The 16191-nt window shown below is 40.7% G+C and overlaps 1 protein-coding gene across 2 annotated transcripts; it reads left to right on the top strand.

The window, feature by feature from the left end:
* Positions 1-651: 651 nt before the first annotated feature.
* Positions 652-9385, top strand: LOC311485820 (protein NLRC3-like). 2 transcript variants are annotated; one of them, XM_084541459.1, is made up of 10 exons: positions 652-810; positions 922-1019; positions 1107-1220; positions 2210-2303; positions 3758-3971; positions 4173-5961; positions 6052-6225; positions 6487-6660; positions 6770-6816; positions 7765-9385. In XM_084541459.1, the coding sequence occupies exons 2-10, from the start codon at positions 931-933 to the stop codon at positions 8427-8429; spliced, it is 3360 nt and encodes a 1119-aa protein (XP_084397585.1). In that variant the 5' UTR covers positions 652-810; positions 922-930; the 3' UTR covers positions 8430-9385. The 2 variants fall into 2 exon arrangements, with proteins under 2 accessions (XP_084397585.1, XP_084397584.1); XM_084541458.1 differs by having other exon boundaries at positions 652-1019.
* Positions 9386-16191: the final 6806 nt, after the last annotated feature.

Raw genomic sequence — 16191 nt, 5'->3', positions numbered from 1 at the left:
AGTGAATGCACCATGCCAGAGACAGCAGTTATGGTAGAGCTGACAGTTTGCAGAGCAAGAGTGTTAGAAGTGTCGGACTGATGGTGTTTATGGTGTTAACGTGGGCTATGGTCGACATTAGCCCATGTTCAAGCTTCAATAAACTTCCGCAAGTTTATTTGAACAAGGTGGAGCAGTGGTTAGTGCTGGTGCTTCACAGTCCTCAGTTCAAATAACCGGGACAGACAGGATTTGATTCTCAGGGCCTTTCTGTGTGGAGTTTCCATGTTCTCTCCATGTTTGCTTGGGTTTCCTCTGGGCACTCCGGTTTCCTCCCACAATCATCAAAAAACATGGGTGCTTGGTGCCAGGTCAGGTTGGCCCACAGTGGCTGCGCACTTGGTCGCAACGGCTCGGGACTAACCCTCCATCCAACCATGCAAATACGTTGTACAAAGTTATATAATGACCTAATTTACCTTTACTTTACCTCCAACCCCTCTCATCCCATCCCCTCGACCCCTCTCCACCACCCCTTTACCCAGTCAAAATAAACTTCCTTGAACCCACTGAGGTGTGGTTTTGTTAGTGAAATCTTGCTTGTTTGTGCAAATGTTCTCGAACACACAACCACCACATTATTTCCTTCTTTCATAGTTAGGGACCAATCACATCTACATCACATTCTTCCAGACCGGTTTACCAAGTACGTAGCAAAGGAGGGTAAGAGAAATAAATTACAAACACGCACACACAAATCGCCTGGAACAAACAGAGAAAGATGCTTTTCTGCTGCGTTTTAAACATTTCACCTGGATTTGAGTTTAGCAGGTAAGAATCCTGAACTACTGAACTACATGTGAATTACACAGTTGACCTGTTTGATTGTATGTGACATACTGTTGATAGAGGTGATAACAATCTCTGTTTATGTCTATTAAGGTGTGCACCATGAATGTTTCTGATGAGATACGGCACGGACGTTCTTCCTTTAAAGCTGTTTGGTGTGTGCAAAATGACGACCAGACAAGATATAAAAGGTAAGATGAAGAGATTGTTGACTGGAAACAATGGATGTCCAGCTCAGAATTCTGCCTTAAAATCAACCTTTGACTTTTTCAATGAAGCCAAGTGAACCGCCAGAGCTCGGACTCAACTGTATCCAATATTTCCCTGAAGAGTAACCAGTCTATGTGTCATCCCATTAATTTCAAGAATGGAGAACCCTCTGATCAGCAAATGTGAGTATTTCAAGTTTATTACCGTTTTATTTTACTGATGAACACTTAGAGATTCAATTAATTGTTTAAGCTTCAGTTTATGTTTTGAGAGTCCAGGCCCACCTCAATCCAGCCGTGTTTCCATGAAGAGTGACCAGTCTATTTCAACTTTAAGACTTTTGAGAGATATTTTTAACAATTTAGATGAAAGTTTGATACAATGACGGTTTAGCTCAAAGGTTGTCATGTAATTATCTTACGTTAATGTTAGCTTAACTCTTATACTCAGTGAATGTTATTGTTACATTCTTAAAGTTGAAGCTATGGTCTTTTTTTTTTTTGCATAAAAGTAAAAGTTCAAGTTCACCAATGATTAAACTAATCAGCACGAGGTGAATCTCATTATTTTGTATGATGTTTTATCAACCAGCAATGATTATTATTAGCACTGGAGATGGAGTAGGCTCCCTAGGAGTATGGTGTAGGCTCAAGGCAGAAAAACGAGAGTTACAAATGTAACTTGGGTTCTATGAATTAGCCCTCCCCAAAAATTACTATTATTATTATTAAGAACAAAACAGAACTTAAGACTTGTTCAATAAATATTTTGAGCTCCAGATTAAAATGTGAATACACTTTATTTAGAGGAAGAGGAAGGATTACTGCCTAAACAAACAAAGTGATTGCAGTTAAATACTCACATTCATTCCTGCAGGTGTCACTGGAAAGGGCTAAAAGAATAAATGTTACAGATAAGAGACATTTTACGCCTACATAATACACATGCACCCTGCATGAATCAGACAAACATTTGTAAATCTGACCAGTTTGTTTTGATTCCTAAGAAATATATCCAGACAGTTTCTCCAGGAGCAAACTCATGTGACTGACTTCAGCTGTCTGAATGAAAACTGAAAAATACTTGTGTAACAAATCAAACAGAGAGCTAGAGATGTGAGCTGAAGTTGGTTAGGTAACAAAGAATCAATGAAACGTCTCTTTCTGTTTAGTTGTGATCATACACTCCCCCGAACTTCCCGGAAGGGCTCAGAGGTCAGTCATCAGCATCAGCATCAGCAGACACATCTGGATTCTATTTTCAAGGTATCAATGCCCTTATTTCCTTCACAAATATTGCATTTCTTTGTTCCCTTTCAATTCAGACGTAAAGCATAGGTCACAAAAATGTATAGGGAATTAGTAAAGTAAATGCTACAATTTCTATTTGACTTTGTTTTGTTGGTTTTGTTGGACATGTTCGAAACTATTTCCCTTGTAAAGATTCTCACCTCTTACACCGAAGAGCAGCATCCATGTTCTGTTGTCTGGGATGTCCCACGTTTTCCAGCCTGTCAGACAACCTTTATAATTACTGTTTATTGTATTTGGCTGGGGCGGCACAGCGGTGTGGTGGTTAGCACTGATGCTTCACAGAAAGAAGGTTCCAGGTTCAAATCCATGACGATAAAAACCTAAACTAGTCATTGAGATGGATGAGTCACCACTCCTTTGTCCTCTTACGGTGGAAACATTTTCACAGAAAACTCAGACCAGACCTGTGGTCTGTGTTTTAGTTTTGTTTTCAGCTATGTCATAGTTTTGGTTCCAGTGCAGACAATGATGACAATAAGGTATGTAGGGTATGTAGAAGAAACATGCATGTTTAACACTGTTTTATTTTAATAATATTTGATTGCATATTTGATTGTTATAAGAAGGTTCTCCCTGTGTCTGCGTGGGTTCTCTCCGGGTAGGCCAGCTTCCTCCCACCGTCCAAAGACATGCTCGTTAGGTTCATTGGTGATTCTAAATTGGCAGTAGGTGACAAGTTGTTACAGAGAATGAATGAATGAATGAATGTATTTGGCTGAAGTCCAGTAACCTCCATCGGCACAGACTTTGTGATCATGTCTAAAAATAAATATAATTGCAATGACAGTGAATCCAAACAAGGAAGTTTTGCATTGTGTAACCAAAATGCTGGAAGACAAACTCCTGAGTCATTGAGACTTTTCAAGCACAATTAGTCATGTAATTCATTGATAATGTATTGATGCATGTAAATACTATACACTTTTTTCTGTTGATTAATAACGACCAATGCTCTCCCCTTGCTAATCTGCTATTGGAGATAATCATATTCACGTGGGGAAGATAGCCAGTGAGTTAGTCCTTGTTCTTGAAGTAATCTCTCTTATAAAACCTAACCCGCAATAACAAGAATAATGGTTTTGTCTGGGCATGTTTCTAAGTTCTGGTATATCGAGCCAGAAAGAACGTATTACTAATATTGCTTGTAGTATGCATGTAGTATGCACAGAACCCTGTGGAACTCCATAACTAACTTTTGTTCACATCAATTGGACAAATCATTGCCCACATGGAGAAAATGGATTCTGTCTAAATAATAATAATAAAAAAGAGTCACAGTTGTCTAATGTGTTTTTTTTTAATCCAGATAATACTCTCTAGGCTTTGTAGTAAAATTATTGTTGCCAAGAGAGGTGAAGATGGAAAGTTTTTTTGTTTACCTGACTGTTATTGCTGTATTCTTCTAGGAGCTTGAGGAAGACATTATTACTTTTGTGAAGGAAGAGCTGAAGAAGTTCAAGGGAATCCTGAATTCAGAACATCCAGAAGGCTCAGTGAACATCAGGGAAGATGATGGCGAAGAAGAGAAGAGAAACAGCGACAGAGATACATTTCTGAAAATCACTCTGAACTTCTTGAGAAGAAAGAAACACGATCAGCTGGCTGGCTCTCTGCAGAGCAGTAAGACATTTTAATTATTATGCACCATCTCTAGAAATAAACAATATCTATCTATTATATCTACTGTATGTGTCTCAGATTCACCTACATAAGCCCAAGATCCGAATTTGTTAATATGGGATCAGATTCATGAATTTATTTTTATTTTTTTTATATAGTCTCATCTTCCACTGACTAACTTCTCATGCATTGTTTCCTCAGAAACGTGTGCTGCAATTTGTCAACGTAAATTAAAGTCCAACCTGAAGAAAAAGTTTCAGTGTTTGTTTGAAGGAACTACCCAAGCAGGGAACCCAACACTTCTCAAACAGATCTACACAGAGCTCTACATCACAGAAGGTCAGAATAAAGAAGTCAGTGATCAGCATGAAGTCCTGGACCAGATAGGAGCAGCTTCTGGTAAACATGCAAGATCAGAATCCACCATCAAATGTGAGGATATATTTAAACCTTTACCTGGAAGGAATGAGCCAGTCAGGACACTGGTGACAAAGGGAGTGGCTGGCATTGGTAAATCAGTTCTAACACAGAAGTTCACTCTGGACTGGGCTGAAGACAAAACCAACAACAACATACAGTTTATCTTCCCATTCATGTTCAGAGAGGTCAATTTGCTGAAAGAAAGAAAGTTCAGCTTGGTGGAACTTGTTCACCACTTCTTCAATGAAACCAAAGAAGCAGGAATCTGCAGTTTGGAAGAGTTCCAGGTTGTGTTCATCTTTGACGGTCTGGATGAGTGTCGACTTCCTCTGGACTTCCACAACAATGAGATCCTGACTGATGTTACAGAGTCCACCTCAGTGGATGTGCTGCTGACAAACCTCATCAGGGGGAAACTGCTTCCCTCTGCTCACCTCTGGATAACCACACGGCCTGCAGCAGCCAATCAGATCCCTCCAGAGTATGTTGACATGGTGACAGAGGTCAGAGGGTTCACTGACCCACAGAAGGAGGAGTACTTCAGGAAGAGATTCAGAGATGAGGAGCAGGCCAGCAGGATCATCTCCCACATTGGGACATCACAAAGCCTCCAGATGATGTGCCACATCCCAGTCTTCTGCTGGATCACTGCTAAAGTTCTGGATCACACACTGAAGACCAAAGACAAAGCAGAGCTGCCCAAGACCCTGACTGAGATGTACATCCACTTCTTGGTGGTGCAGACCAAACAGAGTAATGTGAAGTACAACAAAGAAGCTGAAACAGATAAAGTCTGGAATGGAGAGACCAAGAAGACCATTCTCGCTTTGGGAAAACTGGCTTTTGAGCAGCTGGATAAAGGATACTTAATCTTCTATGAAACAGACCTGAAAGATTGTGGCATTGACATAACATCTGCCTCAGTCTACTCAGGACTGTTCACAGAGATCTACAAAGAAGAATGTGGGATGACCCAGGAGAGGGTGTTTTCCTTTGTCCATCTGAGTGTTCAAGAGTTTCTAGCTGCACTCTACGTCTCTGTGATGATCATCAACACTGGTGAAGACATGCTGAGAGGAAGGCGGTTGGCATTACCAGCTGAATCTAAACTAAAAAAACTCTACAAGAGGGCAGTGGACAATTCTTTACAGAGTTCCAATGGACATCTGGACTTGTTTGTTCGCTTCCTCCTGGGCCTTTCACTGGACACTAATCAGACTCTGCTACGAGGTCTTCTGAAAAAGACAGCAAGTAAACCACAGGTCAAAGAAGTACTCGTGGAGTATGTCAAGAAGAAGATAAGGGAAAACCCTTCTCCAGAGAGAAGCATTAATCTGTTTCACTGTCTGAATGAACTGAATGATCACACTTTAGAGGAGGAGATCCAAGAGAGTCTGAGATCAGGAAGTTTTTTTGAAAACAAACCCACTCCTTCTCAGTGGTCAGCGCTCTGCTTCATCTTACTGTCATCACAAAAAGATCTGGACGTGTTTGACATGAAGAAATTCTCTGCTTCGAAGGAGTTCCTTCAGTGGCTGCTCCCAGTGGTCAAAGCATCCAAAACGTCTCTGTAGGTGCACAAATAAATAACATCATCATATTTATGTTTCCCTTCAGAGAACAAGGAAACACTTCATAATCAAACCTTTTTCTTCTTTAGGCTCAGTGACTGCAACCTCTCGTGGAGAAGCTGTGAAGTTCTAGCCCCAGTTTTAACCTCCAAGAACTCAAGTCTGAGAGAGCTGGACATGAGCAACAATGACCTGCACAGTGAGGGAGTACAGCTGCTCTCAGCTGGACTCCAAAGTCCAGAGTGTAGACTGGAGATTCTCAGGTTGGTTATTGGTGATTAGTTTGTCATGCAAACAGTTAAATATGTACATGATGTACACATCTTGGCATTTGGTGCCAAACCCAAAAATACCACCAACACAACTTCATCTGGGTCACTGGCTCTCTATCCATTATGTTGCAGACAGAATATTTATTTTGTTTTCTAAAATTAGTGAGATGTTGTGACGACCTTGTGGACCTCTCAATTTAACCATTAATGAGGCAACTTTTATCATTAAGTATGAATCTACATTGTTTCCAGGTTGTCAGGCTGTCTGATCACAGGGGAAGGCTGTAATTTTCTGGCCTCTGCTCTGAGTTCAAACCCTTCCTATCTGAGAGAGCTGGATCTGAGCTACAATGCTCTAGAAGAATCTGAAGTAATGCAGCTGTCTGCTGGACTGAAGGACCCAAACTGGAAACTGGAAATTCTCAAGTACAATCAGTCATATAGTATCTATGTACTGTGTTTCATGTGCATCATATACTGTACATGTGCATGTTTTAGTGTCAGTGATCATCTATCTTTCTCTGTCCCTCCACAGAACCGATCACTGTGGAAAATGCAGACTGAAATCATCACTCTACAAGTGTAAGTTACAGTGTCACTTGAAGATTCGAAAATTGACCAGTTAACATTTCAACCATTTGTTTCCGCTGTATTTGTTTGACTGTTTCACATATTTTTAGTGCAGATTAGAAATGTCTGGTACTGAAATTAATTGATCGTCTTGTCAAATCGGCAATAGGCCCTTTTTAGCCTGGCCTCTTGAGTGATCCTATCACCAGTTGGCAGTACTTGGGTCTCAAACCACCACTCAAGACCACCACTGCTATGTTTGTGCTTTAAAATGAGGGCATGACATAAACTGTTGGAGGTAATGAGCTGGTACACACAATATAACAGACACTACGTGGTCCTGACAGCACCATGGAAGCATCCATGCACAGAGTGATGTCATTGCTGAGCTGTTTGTAGCAATGAGGGAAAAACTGCAAGCAATAACGGTAAAGAGCCTGGTCATTGTTGAGGAAGATGGTGGAACATCAGTGTGGCCAGGATGATTTGTGTGTTCTCACTTCCAAATGTGGAGGTGGTCAAAATGAGATCAGATCTCAAAGGTATCCTCCTGCCCACTTGCTGTTGTTTCATTTCAATTAACTGCTGTAAATTGAAGAGATATGCCAGTTTCAGGTATTTTCAACTTAAAATTAAAAAATTACTACTCACTCAGGACAATTCAAATTATCATGTAGCCACATTTCATTCTTATCACGCCATTTGGGTTTCCATAAAGGCTATGTTTCAACCACAGAGAAGAAACTGGTCAGTCCTCCAACCAATCAGAGCCATTTAGTTGCTGGTGACTTTGTTGTCCAACACCACATAAAGCCCATCCAAATGATTTGATTTGATCTTTACTGGGGCATAATTATTCCCAAGGGAGAGCATCCAGACCAACTACAAGTTTCCCAACATAGATAACAGATTTATGAGTTTACTAATCTGTGTTTTCTTCTCTCTTGATTCCACCATCAGATTTCTGTGAACTTGAACTGGACTCAAACACAGCAGACAGAAAACTCTTGCTTTCTGAAAACAACAAAGAAGTGCAGGTGGTAATTGAGAAGCTGCCGTACCCCAAACATCAGGAGAGATTTGACGGCTGGAAGCAGCTGCTGTGCACTGAAGGTCTGACTGGACGCTGTTACTGGGAGGTAGAGTGGAGAGGAAGGGTTAGCATAGGAGTGACGTACAAAGGCATCAGAAGGAAGGGAACCAGTGACGACTGCTGTATTGGATGGAACGATCAGTCCTGGTGTGTGTCCTGCTCGCCTCAGGGTTTCACTGCCTGGCACAATAACACACCATCAGACATCAACACACCCCCACCCACTGACTCCAACCGGGTAGCAGTGTATCTGGACTGGAATGCTGGAACCCTGTCCTTCTACTCTCTCCCCTCCAGAGTTTCCTTCGTGAAACGGATCCACCTCCACACCTTCCACTCCACATTCACCGAACCCCTCTACCCTGCCTTTGGGTTTGGACGAACCCCTGAGGTTCTATCTGAGTCCACATCCTTCTGGTCCTTGGTTTCTCTGTGCCCCTGTACCGGATACCCTCTAAACCAAATGCCGTCTACAATTTGGTACACAGACGCCAGACGGAATGGGAGCATGGAGCGTTGGTTGCATCTTTAGAGTCATCATATGTCGGGAAAAACAAAGCAATATTTGGTGTGCAGCTGTCTGTGGCACCATGCTTGATTGTTCCAGCTAAGTTAAAAATGTATCTGCAAATTTACACGGCGACAGTCTGAACCATAGACTGTCGCCATTTCCTTGCATTGGCCAAACAGTACGGTCCGAGAGTGGAACCACATGGAGCCGCGATATCGATGACCCGTCCACACTTCCTCTAGACTCACTCGTGTTTTTAATCTATACTACGTTCTGCTCTACCTCCACAAGTTACAAGGAAATGTTGGCTTATACACTGTACTTGTTTTTTCATTTACAACTCTCATGTTCCTACTGGACCACTTTAGGAGCATGCATCAACATCATATTAACTACCTAAATTGACACAAACCATTCTTATTATTTGACTGTATTTTAGCGTTTTAGTTTGGCCCAAGTCCCGCCCACTAACATGAAGGGGGTGGAGCTTATGACATATACTGCAGCCAGCCACCAGGGGGAGCTCTACTTGCTTCGGCTTCACATCAGAGGAGCAGGTCAACCGTCCATCTTTATATACAGTCTATGGTCTGAACACATCTTTTTTCCAGTAGTCATTAAATATGCGTCTAATTTATTTTACTCTGTATGATATTTTGTCCAGGGAAGATATATGGATGTAGTTTTTGCTATTTACAGTTTAGACCAGTAGAGGTCAGGGCTGTCTAATTCATGAAGTCAACAAAAACAGTAGTTTCTAACTCATTTTAAATGTATTCCAGTCATTTTTCATGTCATTAAAACTCAATAGCAATGTAATGTATTTATGTGTAAAAATTTGACTTTTAGTTTATAGGAAAAAGACAAAAAAGACTCAATTTATCCATAAAAAACAAATAAAAAAAAAAACATATTGAATCTTTGAATGTCTTTTTGTGCACAACACATGAATCTAAATTCACTAGTTTTTAAATGATATTCCGTTTATTTTTAAGGCAGAATAAACCTGAATCCTGCTTCTTATTTGACTTATCTGAATGAATGTTATTGTCTTGTGTTCTTACTTCCTAATGTAAAGCACTCTGAGCTCCACCTCTCTGCATCTGTGAGCATGCACACATGCATATGCGTCATCTCCAGCAGCAATTTAATGTTTTTCTTTTAAGCTTCTTGTCACACAAAACTGTAACACAAAGCAGCTGCATTCCTAGCTGCAGAAATCACCCGTCGACAGGATGACAAGTGACTGGCTGCTTAATTCCACTCAGTTTAGAGCTGTCACTGCTGTCGTAGCCATCAGTTACTTAGTTTCTCCTTTCACATGTTCTCACATAATACTAACATGTGTGTTTGTTTTAGAAATATTGAAAGGATGTAATAGCCTGGAAACCTGTCCAGGGTGTACCCGGCCTCTCACCCGATGACGGCTGGGATAGGCTCCAGTCTCCTACGACCCTCCAGAGGACAAGCGACTGATTGAATAAAAGATGCTTCCTCTATTAGCCTCTACCCCACAAAAATAAATCTTTGCATCTCCTGCAAATATATGAAAAATACAATACACTGCAAAACGTCTATCAGTAGAATGTGTAGTCCACAGACTAACCCCCTAACACTAACACTCTTCAACAAAACTCAAACACGTCCAGTGGTCTTTGTTTTAGATATCGGAAGCCGTCTGGATGACCTGGATGACGGAGAATCTCTCAGACGCTCTGCAGAAAGTGTGTCTACAGTGTGTCTACAGTCAGAAACTCAGAAATTCAATCAAATTAAATCAAGATGCCACCATCTCCTGGACAACCGTCAGTATTGAAGTGGTGTTCGAAGATTTAAGGTGTGGCCTCAAAAAGCGGTGAAAGGAAAACATAAATGACAACAACACTGCTATGTCTTTGAACCGTAAGATTTCGAGCTGTTATCAGCTGTTGTCCGATGGGGATCAACTTACTGTGAAAATTTAGATTTCATCATCGACCTGAGATTGCAAACTGAAGTACTGCATAGTCACACATGTTTTTGCATGATTTGCAGGTTAAAGGGAAGTATGAGTTAAGTTCTGCTCAGCGGCATTAAATGAGTTGGAAGGAAAGCAACTAAAATGGTTTAAATCATGCAGCTCAAGTTTTAAAAATACTTTTATTGCTTCAAAAAGTGGATGAGTGGCCCCATATTTGCCCAAAGAGTTCCTGTTTACCTTTTAATGTGTACGATATTGTCTTCCAGAGGTAAAGCTGTCAGGATCTATGTTTCTTTGTCGATTTGTTCTGTCTCTCTCTGGAGGTTGGTCTGGAGCTGGGCGGAGCTGGAGCCACCTGCAAACACACCTGCAAGCAATGGAGCCTCATCAGCCATCTACTCTCGTCAATATAATCCTGGTTCAGTCCTCCACTCGTCGCCAGATCATCTGCTTACCTTGTGGTACAGTGCCTTGGTTTTCTGCTCTAGTTTTTCCTTCCAGCGTTGTATACTCATTTCTTGTCTTTTTGTCTTCAGCTCCCGGACCCATCCACTCACCAGTCCTTTTGTCATCGCCTTTGGATCCTCACCAGCTCCACCAGTCCGCCAGCCTTCTTCCTTGCATCTCTTTCCCTGTTCTCTCCGGAAAGAGCTCACAACCTGCTTCTGACCAACCTGCTTCTTGCTTTCACAATAAACCGGTTTAATCACAGCTACTACTGGCCTTGAGTTTGTGTTTGAGACTTGTGTCCAAATTATTTCGGCAGATGTGACAAAAGCAGAAGATAATTCTTTAATCCCACTGACAGGCTTACATGTGTTTTTCCATGACAATGTGATAACGTTCGTAAGTAAAAAGCGAGGTGGCACAGTAGTGAGGTGGTTAGCACTGATGCCTTACAACAAGAAGGTTCTGGGTTCTAATCCATGGGCCGACTGGGCCTTCCTGTGTGGAGTTTGCATGTTCTCCCTGTGTCTGCGTGGGTTCTCTCCAGGTACTCCAGCTTCCTCCCACCGTCCCCCTCCCCAATGAATGAATGAATGAAGTAAAAAGCCTAAATTTAAAGCATCAACATGTGTCTTAACAAACCTGTATTTAACAGGATATGATCAAGAAAAATTTGGGGCCTAATGTTAGGTCTATCTTCTGCATTTTTTCCAGCGTTTGCTTTGTCTAACTCAAAGTGAGCCAAACATTTTCATTTATTGTCCTTCCTATTTCCTTGAAAAGACTTTGTTGACTAAGACTAGTTCATGGCTCTGTGCCACGGGACAGACCATATAGAGGCGGGAAGGAAAACCTGATACCCAAATTCTTTACAGTAATAGTCCATTATAGTCATCACGGTGGTGTTAATATTTACACTGGTGCGACCGGCTGAACAGGGAACCTCAGTGCACCCAAAGAAACCTGTTTCAAAAGCACTAATTTGAATACACACTCACTTGTAGGAACACTAGTGAATGTGTTCTAATATAACAATCCTGCACTAAATCTGATTGTCATTCAGCATTTGTTAAGGCCGTGGTTTGTTGTATTATTGAAATGTACTGTTCCTGTTATTTTGACAACCCCATTTTAGCCAGTAATTCAATACAAACTACATCCTCTAAAAGGAATTACCACCTTTCTGACGCAGATTCAACATCAACTGAACATTGGAACACTCATCAGAATCAGAAATTACAGAATTATATATAAAAAGAAGAAGAAGACCTGTATGCATGAAGACAACATAAACAAGATAATATAAAATATGAGTAAAACTCAGTAAAAAAAGATACAAATGTGTGTCTAGATCTCCCTTGTGCCTCCAGAACAGTTGTGACTCATCAGAGCATGGACATGGGCCTTCTGAGGGTGTCCTGTGGTGTCTAGCAACAGAATGATGTTAGTCATTACTCCCAAACTTGATCAGTTTGGGATCCAGTTAATTTTGGAGGCCAGGTCAACACCTTGTGCTGTTCTTCATGTTTTTTGTTTTAGTTGTTCCTAAAGTGTTTTTGTGTGTGTGTCTGTGTCAGGCTGCATCCTGCTGGGGATGGCTGCTGCCATCAAGGAGTGTCATTGCTATGGGGTGGGGGTGCCTGGTCTGGTCTAGGTGGGTGTCACCTTTTTGGTGAAGGAGCACGAAAATGCAGGACACAGAGGGAGGCAGAATCAGGATGCGAAATGACTTTAAAACAAACTCAAGTAATCAGAACTTAAGGCGCTGCAGGGAAGGCAGGGTGTACAAAAACTCAACTCACTCAACAAGAACTGATGAACACAAAGAAGCATGAGTGTAGGACAAAACGAGGGTAACACCACAGACAACTTGACTAAGAACAAAGGCAATGGCAGGGCTATATATACAAGTGGGCAGAGGGGTTAACGAAGCATAGGTGAAACTATTAAGGGCAGAGCACACAAGGAGAAACCAATCAGGGTCACAGAAAATACTCAAAAGACCGTACCATGGTGTGCATGTGAGTGTGAATGGTTGTCTGTCTCTCTGTGTTAGCCCTGTGATAGAGTGGAGACCTGTCCAGGGTGGACTCCGCCTCTCGCCCCAATGGCACCCGGGATAGGCTCCAGCCCCCCCATGACCCCTCACAGTACAAGCAATTACAGAAGATAAATGAATGAATGAATGAATGAATGAATGAATGACCATACCATGACTACATGTCTAAGTGACATCCACACCAATGAATGCCAGGTCCAAAAGTTTCCCAGCAGAACACTGAACTGTCACAAGATGGTCAATGTTAATTACTTCTCCTGTCAGTGGTCACAATATTGTGGCAAGTTCAGTTTAATTGTTTTGGTCGTTTAATTCTTGTTAATAAATCAAAGATTTGATGCAACTTCTGTTTGTGTTAAATATCTTTACTGAGAGCCTGTTGCAGGGGGTCGTGACACCAATACTGAAAAAGGTGGAGGGTTACGGGAGCTGAGATGGACGGGTGGCACCGAGGCAAACAGACCTGTGAGGACACCCACCTCAAAGAAGCCATGCTTTAAACTCCTTTCAGTTCAGGGGCCACGTACAGTGACACTTTGATCTCAAGCGAGCCGAACCAGTAACATTAAAGCATAATGACGTATGAATGACAACAACCCCAGATTCTTCTTTTTGTTTTAGAGCAAAGAAGTACATTATGAAAATGTTTCCATTTAACCAACTATCCTTTTACAAAACATTTTATGAACGACCGGAAATTTCTTAAGAAGAATAGCTGCCATTTAGTTCCGGGTCTGAGTGTTGTTTTAAAGGGCTGAACCCCTTCGTAGACAAATTAGGAACAGCAGTTACTTTTATTGAAAAATTGCAGTTAATGACTTCAATGTAGTTTTCGCACTTTGCAAATTCATCTTGCGGGCCAGACTGGACCCTCTGGTGGGCCGGTTTTGGCCCACGGGCCATAGGTTTGTACACAACCTTGATATAATTTATAATACTTATAATAAGTGGTGAGTTCTATAGTAGTTGTCCCCTGTCCAGTGTGTCATGAATGGATAAATTAGCTATAGTGACCAAAACAGTTTCTTGTACCAGGATGTAAACATGTTTATTTCAGCTATAAAGTTGGACAGAAGTTGCATTAACATGACGTATCCTGCATAATGTATTTTATATTTTAATTCTTGCAAAACGACATGATTGCACAATTTACTGCACTAGCTAAACACTTTCGATTTCATTTCCTACACACACAATAACCTCTCACCTGTCAGATATTATAGTTTCCATAAAGCAGAAGGCTTTAAAGTTTCTGTCACATGCACACATCACCACATGCCGTTGTGTGACATTCCCGACAGACCTCATTATGGCATTAAGTGCACATGTTCTTCTGCATGACAATGTCTTTGCGTGTTACCTGTCTAACACACCTTTTCCCGACACACCTCGGAGTTTCATCACAGAACTGAAAGCAGCGATGGGTGCTTTCAGGTTATCCCACCATTCAGTAACTTTCAACAACCCAGAAATTAACCTAGACCTTTAAGCAGCAATCAGAGAAAACAAGCATACTTAGCACCAAAAGACACAAGATGACAAAGAGACCTTAGTCTTAAATTAATGAATGAAACACAACACAGTCACAGGATGACACAAAGTGATCACACAGAAACTGAATACCAACAAAAAGACACAAAATGGTCCCAAGTAGATTCATTTAACAAAAAAAAAAAATGGATAAAATGAATTTAAGAAATTGGTGATTCTAAATTGGCCGTAGGTGTGAGTGTCTCTCTGTGTTAGCCCTGAGATAGACTGGAGATGTGTCCAGGGTGTACCCCACCTCTCACCCGATGACAGCTGGGATAGGCTCCAGCCCCCCCGCGACCCTTCACAGGACAAGCGGTTACAGAAGATGATGAATTTAAGAAACACAAATAGATACAAAAAGATTAAAAGAAACACAAGATGACCACAAAAATTATGACAAAACTATCGCAAAAAGGCAAAAAATAATCACAAGAAGACACTAAATGACTGCAACACTAAAAGAAACCTGACATCACTACAAAAATGACCACAACCAGGCACAAAATGACGACAAAAAACACACAAAAGAATCAAAAAGAGAAAAAACTGATAGGCTAAAGAAACTCAAAATATTCTCAATGAGATGAAACAGGACGACAAAAAGACACAAAGGTCAAACAAAAACTTCAGTTCGAGACAAAACATCCACAGAGAGACTCTACGTGACCTTAAGTTACTGAATGAAACACACCACAACCACAGGACGACACGAATTTAAAGTGGAGCACTTCCTGGTTTCATTCCTGTCAGTCTTAAAAGCGACTCACCCACTCGCCGGCATTCTTCTGCCTACACATGATGCATTTACCTGGGAGTGCTGACACATGAAGACTGTTATTTGCTCCAAGCAGAACAACAGGGCTCAGGGTCAGGATAGGTCAACATAGCGACAACACTCTGCAGGTAAATGTTAGTGAAACCAGACGCTAAAGTCAAACAGCTTTTCAGTGAACAAGACTCTGACATCAGCCTGAGACTTTATTGTCTGGATAGATTGGTGGAAACTAAATACTCCTGGACTGCACAAAATAAACACAATTGATTTCCACTTCTGTGTGAATAATGTGATTTATTTTTATGGGATTATACAGCCTGACTTTTTACCTGACTAATTAAACATAAACATGCTTTTTAAAATAATCAAGAAACCTGTAATAATCCAGTATGTCTTCAGTTTGATTTGGAAACAATCAAGCCGTACAGCAACTCACCATTATTTAACAGATGACTTCATGTTAGTAATGCATAAATAATGCATATTATTGCATCTTATTAATCCTTCTCTATTTCATATGCAAATTTTGTATATTTTTTTACACTTATGCTATTTTATTTTATTTTACTAGAGTTTTACTTAGATTTTATTTTATTTTTTAAATTATTTAATTTAATTTGATATATTTTTAATTATTTAATTTTAATTATTTAATTATTTAATTAAAAATTTAATAAATTTTATTTTATTTAATTTTTCATTTAATATTATTTTATTATTTATTTATTTTAAACTATTTCACCTCTTTTTCTTTTTACTTGTGTTTTCGTTTTCTTTTTTTTTTTTTATGTGAATCTGAGCTGCTATGTTGTTGGTTTGGTTTTTCTGCTTGCAAAAAAAAAGCGAGGTACTGGTTTGAAAAGGGACCGTCCCAGACGTTCGCCACACCTTGTGTGAGCTGCCTATATATGGAGAGAGGAGCTGGACACCTGCTACACGCAGCATCAGACGCCTGGTGCAGCAGGTAAACACTCAGCATCTGAAGACATTGGTTTGGACATCTGTCATC

Source organism: Chelon labrosus (genome assembly GCF_963514085.1).
Source record: "Chelon labrosus genome assembly, chromosome: 3".
Lineage (NCBI taxonomy): Eukaryota > Metazoa > Chordata > Actinopteri > Mugiliformes > Mugilidae > Chelon > Chelon labrosus.
This window is presented reverse-complemented; position numbering and strand designations above follow the sequence as displayed.